Source organism: Cyprinus carpio, chromosome B17 (genome assembly GCF_018340385.1).
Source record: "Cyprinus carpio isolate SPL01 chromosome B17, ASM1834038v1, whole genome shotgun sequence".
NCBI lineage: Eukaryota > Metazoa > Chordata > Actinopteri > Cypriniformes > Cyprinidae > Cyprinus > Cyprinus carpio.
This window is the reverse complement of record NC_056613.1, coordinates 21,403,639-21,413,384: the sequence shown is the minus strand read 5'-3', so window position 1 is coordinate 21,413,384 and position 9,746 is coordinate 21,403,639. Positions and strand designations below refer to the sequence as shown.

Below are 9,746 nucleotides of genomic sequence, written 5' to 3'. Positions count from 1 at the left end.
TGTTAAATAAAGTGAATGAATCTTCATAGCAGATGGTAGATTTTGGCGGGTTGTTTAGTACCCCCATCCCTTTGTGCCCCTCTTATGCCCTCTGTGCCTCGCACGCCCACGCAGCGCCACGTTGGGATGGGTTCACAGCTCATTTTGTTTGCGTTGGCTTTGGTGTTGCATGGGGGTTCGGTGACCCCTGCACACGACGATTAATCAAACGTCACTCTGTGATTTCTCCAAATCTCATTATTCCTTTTTTATAACACAACACGCCTCTGTTAAATTACCCCTTTAGGTCTGTACACACTTCCACATGTATCTCATGTATTTATTGAATCTAGCCAAAGAAATTAATTTCAAGTTTTAATAACTGATCACTTACATCATCAGTTGTTTTATTCACAAAGAAAGAGACGCTTAATTTTCTTACATTTGAAAATGAGCATTTAAAAGTTTGGTCAGATTTTACAGAAAAAAATAATATTGTGAAATATTATTTCCATCAAAATTTTTTTTTATTTTTATTTTATTTTACGTATTTTAAAATTTACTCCTGTGATGCAAAGCTGAATTTTCAGCAGTCTTCAGTGTCACATGATCCTTCAGAAATCATGCTAATATGCTGATTTGATAATTAAGAATCATTTCTTATTATTATCAATGTTAAAAACAGCTGTGCTGCTTTATATTTTTGATGGAACCATGATATATATATATATATATATAGGATTCCTCTGGTGAATAGAAAGTTCAAAAGAACAACATTTATTAGAAATATAAATCTTTTTTAATGTTATAAATGTCTTTTACTGTCACATTTTGATAGTTCTAGCTGAAATGAATTAATCATTCATTTAAAAAAAAAAGTACTGACCCTAAACTTTTGAATGTATATCTTTTAGAAAAAATTAAATCCAAATAGTTTTTTCCCCAGTCTTAATTCTCAAGAAAAAAACCCAAACAGTTCTCACAGCCATACACTCCTTCAACATTGCACAATTATTTGGTGGGTTTTTTAATTATTATTATTGTTGGCTGCTTTATTCTGATGATGTGTTTGGTTTTCATGACCAGCGTTGAGCTTTTCTCTGGTCTGGGTTCTTCACGGCCGACACTGATAACATGTAGTCCTCTACATCTCTCAGAGGAGCTCTTCCATTCATTCAGAAACCAATCAAACAAGCGGACAATGCACTTGTTCCCACCTCCAAACACATTCGAAACTGGAGCTGGTATGGTAATGAGAGAGATTTGGGGAGGCCAGCGGATTGGGCCAGAGAGCGTCTCTTTGTAGGTGTGAGTGTTTGGTTTAAGCGTGTAACTCTCATCTGAACAGCTGACCCTCAAGTGATGGGGTCCAGAGCAACAACACACCAGTGAAGAGAATGTTCGTTTTTGATTCCCGGAATGTTCTGAGAACATGTTTTGGAGGTTATAGATGGAAATAGAACATTGTTTTTAGGTTGTCAGAACGGAAGGAGAACATTCTATGTTTGCTGGGAACAACCCAGATTACTACACCATTGTCTTACTTTTCAGTTTTGATCACTTTTTCATATTTTTGATGTAAACACCTGACTGGAGAGCTTTATAAATACTGATAATTATATAAAAAACCCTAAAATCTCAGACATTAGCCTAATCTATTTACTCGATTTACTTACCTGCGTTTTTATAGTAAGTGTAATTTGTTTGGGCAAACATTGTCAGGGTTGAATGTTTTTTTGTCATTAAGATTTTGGCTGATGTTTCAGAATCGCCATCCAACAGAACCACAAAAAAAAACCGCTTACATGCCTAGAGCTGGAGATGATACAGCAACTAAATTACTGTTTAATCCACTGCCAGAGAACAAGGGACAGTCTGTAATTAACAATTAGGAAGTGAAGCTATACATATTATTTGTCTTAAGTGAAACTGTGCTAATGTCACTACTATACCAGAATCATTAGTTCTTTACTTGACGTGCAATAGACTGTAATTTATTTAGTGTCAGTCCGTATAAAATATGGCAGAGTGAATGTTGCACAGATGCTCATATGTAATGTACTTTTTTATAACAGTTTTGTTATAAAATCAGAAGGGTGACTAAATTAAATAAGAGTTCATGCAACGTGTCATTTGAATTTGAATTAAAAACTAAAATTAATAAGGTTCATACAAATGTTCATACCCAAAATACTTTTTAAAATGTGTTATATCAGTGTTTCATATTCTTTTATTTTTTATTATTTTAATAAGCTTTTATTTTTTATATTTTCAGTTTTCATTTTAATTTGACTTTTAGTTTAGTGCTTTTATTTTTATTAGGTTTTCTTTTATATTTCTTTTTAGCTTAAATTTATTTTTTATATTTGATTTATATATGTATATATGTGTGTGTATTACATATATATATATATATAATAAAATTCTATTTTAGTCATTTTAGTACTTTTTATTTCAGTTAGTAGGCTTTAAATCAATTACCAAAAATATTTTTTTTAAAGTTTAAAAAGTTCACAATTTTTTATATATATATATATATATATATAATATTTCTCTTTAGCTTTAATTTATTTTTTATATTTTATATATAATTATTATAAAAATTCTATAAATTCTATATAAATATCTAATTTATATAATTATATATTTTTCTAAATCTGTTTCCATTGTAGTATAAATTTAGTACTAAATATTACTAACTACATAATATAACTAACTTAGAAATGTTGTTTCATATATACATATATATATATATATATATATATATATATATATATATATATATATATATATATATATATATAGTATATATACTGAATGCTGAATCCAATTTTGTAGTCATATCTGATGAATTGTTGAATCATTTTAACAAATTCTAAGCAGATGTAGGCATACAATAATAACCCAGGCCAAGTATTTCTGGATAAGAAGCTTTTTCTCAGGGATCAGTGAACCCCCATCATGCAGAATTCCCCGTGCGTAGGAGGAAAGAGCAGGAAGATGGATGAGCAAGCCCCTATAGCTTGATGGTATTGCCCATGACATCAGCAAGAGACAAAGACAGAGAGCAGCAGCACGGAGAGGACGGGGAGCCTGGATCCTCAGATGAGCTGAAATACCAGCGGCGCTCTCATTGTTCATCTGTGTGAAAGAAGCATGTGTTTCAGTTTCAGAACATGAATGACAGAAGCTGAGTTAATTAAATGTTGTTAATGTTATGTCTGGTTTCAGATGTTCAGCCTTGTCCTGTTCAGTCAGCAGATATTGCTCAGGGCTCCTCAAACCATTCTTTGAACGGTCAAAGACAAAACATCCACCCCCAGTGAATGAGCACATGCACAAAAAAATCACCATATAGCCTCTAAATGACCAAATCAATCAGACAAATAACACATGAAAAGAGACTAAAAGAAAATACATGCATTGGAACAACTCTCATCTACTTATACTTCTCTTAAACTATTACTCCTAATCCAAAAGATATTTAATGTCTTTAACTGTTACACTATTTAAACTCTGTCACAGTATGTTTGAAATGCAGTCTGAGATACATGATCTGTGACGCGCGTGACGCACTGCTGCTCATCTAAACTAAGCCTTCCATAGTATTTGAGCACGTGACGCTGGTTTCTTATCAACGTCTGTTTGTGATAAGAGATCCGTGACGTTTCTGTGTTGTCCGGCAGATGGCGTCATACACTGTGAAGTCACTCAAACACGTGTCGCGTCACTGCAAACCGCTCGTGAAGTTGCGCGAGCTGCTGTCTGTCTGCTGGGTGAAAGAGAAATGGAAGTAATGGACATTATTTTTTTTAATCACAGTATAATATGAAATGTTCTGGCAACATGTGGTTACTTGAGCTTTCACAGGTAAATACAAGACACCCCACACACACACAAAAAGAGAGGATTAACAAATATTTCTCATAACCAAAATCATTAACTGACTTGCAGGATTTAATCTTAAGAATGATGAAATGTAATAACTGGCATGTGCTATTTTTGATTTAATGTTTGTGGTATTAGTCACTGTTTGAAGACTCAAGCATCATCTTTATGATTTAAATCCTGTAACTGTATTTCCCAGAAAGCATGACAGTTGTTTATGCACAGACCCATCATTTTGGCCGAAAGGCAGATCAGTTGGTTGCAAAGGAAAAGTTATGCCATAGTAAAGCAGCAGGTGAATCAATGAACCCCCTTTTGTTCTCTTAAGAGCAAGCACACATAGATAATAGTGATGGCATGAAGATGAATGAAGGAGTGAATGAATCTGTTTTTGTTTCTTTCTGCTCAGAGCTGTTGACAGAGGCCTGGTCAGTGACACAGAGTGAACAGGTGAAACAGCTCGTGTCTGGCAGACAGGCGTGACTCTATTCCTGCAGTCTGGCATGTCTCAATCATCAGCCAAGCGTTCACATTTCAGAGAACAATCCTCCAACCCTCATGCCAGCAAATCGAAAGAGAAAAAAAAAAGTATAATGTAATGATACATGCTGAGTAATGTACATTTTAATATTCAAATACAAAGTGAAAGTGATTTTAAAAAGGTTAAGCATGGTAGTAGTTGAATATAGTATTTAAATATATATATATATATATATATATATATATATATATATATATATATATATATATGTGTGTAATTTATTGACAGGTCAAAATGGAATCTGCAGAATGTTTTTTTTCCTCATTTTTTTTCTGAAAAATTTAGGAAAAAATCTACAGAATTGATTTAGATAAGGTAATTGCTGTAAATATGTTTCAGATTCTACTTGCAATACAAAGATTGTGCATGGATTGCAAAGATGTACTCTAAAAATGTCTGTTGTTTATTAGTATGTATCAACATCATATCAACATAACCTGAAAAGCCTTCTAGGAGAAAAAATATTGTATTCTAAAATCACATATGTGTTTATTAATTTTTAAATGAATCTGAACAAGTCAAATAATACATAAAATCTGCAGGCAGCTGCTGTCGTTGTGTTGTCATCTTTAAGGAGGTTGCCTACAGTAATGTACCGCTCCTGAATTTGTACTGTACCAGAGCTATATAATGGTTTTAAAAGGTCTTCCATATACTTTATAAGCTATTGTGAATGAAAAGGAACACTTGTTCTTTAATGTAATGTAGCCTACACATTTGTACTCTCATGTAGCTTTTCTTTCAGAAAAGCACAGCCTACATTTGAACAATTATCACATTTTCTATCGGTACGACTGTCTTTAGAGCCGCAGAGGGACAGACATCTCCAACAGCAGCGACTGATCAAGATGAGCCGCAAACACACTAGACCCTTGGTCAGCTCTTCAAAACACACCTCAGCCCCGATAACAGCCCTCCAAAGTCCTCCACTCGGCTGGAAGGCTGCCAAAGACGACAAGACTCGGCTGGAAGAGCAGAGCACTGCCACCGCTGACCTGCGGGAGCTCGTGGTGGTTCTGCTGCTGGAGAACAAGCGGTTGCTGGAGGAGCATGAGAAACTGAAGGCAGAGAATGCTAGTCTGAAGAGAGAGCTGTATGAGGAGCATCAGAGCCCTCAGGCTTCTCTAGATCAGCCTTTGCCGCTGGGCATGAGGCTCCTGAACGTGCCTCCTAACCTCCAGCAGGAGATCCAGCTGCTGCTGAAGACGGCAAATGACAGCTAGACCTGCATCCACCTACAGCACTGCTCAAAAGATTGGATAATTACGACTTTTTTTTTTTTTGGCTATTGTCTCAATCTGAAGAAGAAATGTTTCTTGGGCATTAAATTGGAATATTAGACTGATTTCTGAAGGATCATGTGACACTGAATACTGGAGTAATGATGCTGAAAATGCTTATATATTTAAATACAAAACATTCTTTTAAATTTTAATATTTCACGATATTACGTTTTTTTTTTCCTTTTTTTTAGCTAATAAATGCAGCCTTGAAAAAACTTCTTTCAAAAACAACCAAACAAAAAAAATTAAATTATTCCAACTTTTGGTTTTACTGTGTGTACTGTAGATTCAATATTGGGTCAAAGTACCCAGTTTATTTACTTTTTACATACATGCTCCTAGTCTTACTAAGCAATTTCCTATTAATTTCTCCTTTTGTGGTGTGAAAAGAGAGGTCAGACAGCATTTAGCCAAGACCAGGTTAAGTAAAAAAATGATTTTGACTGGACTATCCCTTTAAAGGTGCTGTATATGTAGGATAGACACCGAGTGGTTGAACTAGGTATTGCAGTCCAAAATCTAAATATTGGAGAGGGTTTTTTTCACCAGGCCTCTCTTCCTCAGACTTGAGCACATGTAGGTTGCCAGATTGACGACACAAACAGGAACGAGCGCACTTGACGATGAATGAAATGAAATCCGCTTTATTTTAAGCCAACTGGCAACCCGGGGTAAACTGGCAGTGGGCGGGTTTTTCAAAGAATAACTGACTGTAGCATTGTTTTTCAGATAAATAAGTATGTTAACTTAGCATGTTTCTTAAATATCTGCAAACATATTATGGTATTGTTATGCTTTAGTAGAGTGAAAAACTTCCATACATCACCTTTAAATAACCTAGAAAACCAATTAAATCTTTTAATGGATATGATTGGATCACGTAAACAGGCATGACAGACAAATCTATTTTGATTATTCCATTTTTAATGGAAAATGTAAAACATCTCTTTAACTTCAATGTACATACAGTAGCAAACAACACATACAGCAAATAAAGCACACCATGTTATAGAAAATCATAATTAATATATATTTATATATGTATATTCTGCTATTTACATATTACATTTCAGCTGAAAATGTCACAAGATCTTTTTTTTTTAAACAAACTGAATAAACTGTAATTCTTTATTATTTGCCCTCTGCACAGTGAATGTTTGCCAAACTAAATAATTTAATGTTGCTTAAACATAATAAAACCTGTCCATTTGGCAGCTGCTGATGTGATGGAATGCTGCTATGATTGTGTTGGAATCGCTGCTCTCTAAAACTGTCCAAAACACAGCATGACAACATGTTGAACACTTTGCAGTGCAACAACTAGTAATAAAGAACATGTCGTGAATCATTATCGCCTTTTGGAAAAACATGTATTTGCTAGTGTCGCTCTTTCTAAAGGTTTTCCATGGTCTTCTGCCTGTGCAGCAAGTGGAAGTGATGGGCTTTGAAGTTCATTGCACCTGTTTTGAGAGCACAGTGTACTACTTTTATCTCTCTGTCGTACCTCCACCCCTTACTACGCTTCCTGTCCATGCAGGAAGACATGATGGGGAAGATCAAAGAGAATAAAATCAAAGAGAAGACAGTGACATCATAGAGGAAGTCACAGAATCTTGTAGAGTGGCCCATTTAGTTAGAATCACATCTAAGATATTTCTTGTTGGAGAATCCTGGGATTGTCTTAATGCTCCAAGGGTTTGGACAGAGATGCATTGTCAGGACTCCTCCTGTTTCACATCGTCTGTGTTCTTCTCCTTCAAATGGTTCCTCAGTGTGGCTACAGCATCTTTCACAGAGTGATAAAAGATGTTCTTCACCTGAACAATCAAGAGGGATGAAAAGATATTGTGGAATCAGATTTTACTTACAGATTTGGCTCATTTGCTCATTTACACATGGGAACACAATAAAACATTATAGTATCAACTTAACGAAATTTTTGGGTACATGCCACAAAAAAAAAAAAAACTGGAATACACTATATGACTTAAATTCTGAACAGAATTTAAAACACTAGATATATTACACTTGCCGACTTTTTAAATGGCTAGAACGGAAAAAACTGGGAATTATACACTAAACGATTGAGGTTCACACACTGCCAGATGTTCAAATCGTTCCAAGCACAACAAAATTGCAAGCCTCCACATGTGCCTCATTGTTAGGAGATGCAGGAGAACTGAAAACAGTGTGTTCTAAAATCAGTGCAAAATATCAAACATCCTCTGACAGGATGAAATCATAGTCTTAAGCTAGAAAATGAAAGTCTGTGTCCATCATACACTATGCAGTTTTCTGTGACTCCTCCAGACTGTAAATCGGGTCGAAAGACTGGCGTATCCAGCCTTTATTCCAGAGAGTAAAGTAAAAATGCTGTGAGACACAATGCCACACAACAAATCAGAAAGTAACGTTATGTGAAGCGTGATTTTGGACCAATGAGATTACACTGTGGGTAGGGTTACCAGGATGATGCAGCAGAAATGGTTACTAAATGATCAACAAAACAAGTCACAGTAGGTAGATGGAGGTACCTGGAGTTTGTCTTCATAGTTCATTTGGTCTTTGAGAGGGCGGAGCTCTTGGGTTAGATAATAGGAGTTGTGCGCATGTTCAGGGGACACAAAATCCACATTCACTTGGATGCAACTGTGTAGATTCATCACCTAAAAACACACAGTATGCAAAAATATTGAATACTGAACATCTGGTGGAGTGACAGCGTTAGGAATGCAGTCATCCCTTCCCAAGGATGGACTGCTTTAGGAGGATGTAGCTGCTAATGTGAGGGTGGTAATGTACCTGGTGCAGAGCTCCAGCAGGGATGATAACAGCATCTCCATGGAACTGGAGGAGTGTGCGGCTCTCTATGCCATATTCATCCTTAAGCCTCTGCCTCAGTCTGGGGCTCAGATACCAGCCGCCTTCACGCAGGAGGTCGGAATCACCGTCCCACTCTGAGTCAGAGTCTGCCTCTGGATCCGCTTCAGTCTGCTGCTCAGCAGTGATCTGCAAACACACAGAAGCATAAATATCATATTCTCATTGATGGGGGGGGGGGGTCTAATAAAACAGCAATATTTGTTTAGTGAACTAATTTAATCTAGATGAAATATAAAGCTAACGGATGGTTTTAGGAGCATCAACAGGGAGAACAACAATGGGCACAAGACAGAGCCTTGTGGCACACCATACTGAACCACAACTATATAGGACAACTCACCCCATACCAGCAATTAAATAAGCTCATAAGCTTTACATGATCAAGGAGTGCAGTACCTTTTGTAGAAACTCCTGTATCTTTTGTAGGTCTTTACTCATGTAGATGTGCCACAGAGCACCTGGTGTCTCTTTAGGGTCTTTCAGTCGTTTCTTTACACTCTCATCCAGAACTTCTCCTTCCAAGAGCTTTAGTACCCCTATCACAAGGGTTTGACAGCAAAATTAATGCAATCTTACACACAAATTATTGCTCACAATGTTCCATAAAAGTTCTTATGGTGGCATTTTAAAGGACACCAATAATTTTTTTATTTCAGCAATTTCCAAGACTCTAATAATGTTAGTATACTGCTGAGAGGCAAATCTCAAGCCTGAGTCTAGTAAACAAAAAACATTTTTTTCCATTAATCAACATTCAAATAGCTTTAAAAGAGGCATTATGGCAGCAATGATCTCACACAGTCAATGAATGTATTAATGTACAACTATTGACTGTTGAGTCATCCTATTTTCAAAATCCATACACAGAATGTCTTTGCATCAAGATCCGCATCTCTTACAAATCAAATAACTTTACTGTTAAATAATCTATATGCAAACCTACTAAGGCAAAATAAATTTTAGAGGAAAACATCAGTGCTACAATATCATGTTTATGTACAAGTACCTGCTTTGGATGAGGCTCCGTTTCCTTTGGCCACCCCGACATATACCAGAATACTCATGGTGTCTGAGATTTCAACATGTAGATTGCTTGTCCCGAAGTCTTGTTCTGGACATGTTGTTACACCTGAACAAACACTGGAACATAAGGTCCATTGCATAACAAAGTG

At 36.0% G+C, this 9,746-nt stretch overlaps 2 protein-coding genes across 2 annotated transcripts in view; one reads left to right on the top strand and one right to left on the bottom strand.

Moving 5' to 3' along the window:
- Positions 1-3,678: 3,678 nt before the first annotated feature.
- On the top strand, positions 3,679-5,763 carry nrbf2a (nuclear receptor binding factor 2a). Its single transcript, XM_042743086.1, has 4 exons — positions 3,679-3,849; positions 4,067-4,162; positions 4,277-4,316; positions 5,196-5,763. Exons 2-4 carry the CDS (start codon positions 4,072-4,074, stop codon positions 5,629-5,631), a joined length of 567 nt encoding a protein of 188 aa, XP_042599020.1. The 5' UTR covers positions 3,679-3,849; positions 4,067-4,071; the 3' UTR covers positions 5,632-5,763.
- Positions 5,764-6,593: 830 nt separating this feature from the next.
- The window catches only part of jmjd1ca (jumonji domain containing 1Ca), a 67,584-nt gene continuing 64,431 nt past the window's right edge, over positions 6,594-9,746 (bottom strand). Inside the window, 5 exon segments of the mRNA XM_042742776.1 lie at positions 6,594-7,508; positions 8,226-8,357; positions 8,494-8,700; positions 8,971-9,110; positions 9,581-9,703. Coding sequence (XP_042598710.1) covers positions 7,407-7,508; positions 8,226-8,357; positions 8,494-8,700; positions 8,971-9,110; positions 9,581-9,703 — 704 coding nt within the window. The 3' untranslated portion in view covers positions 6,594-7,406.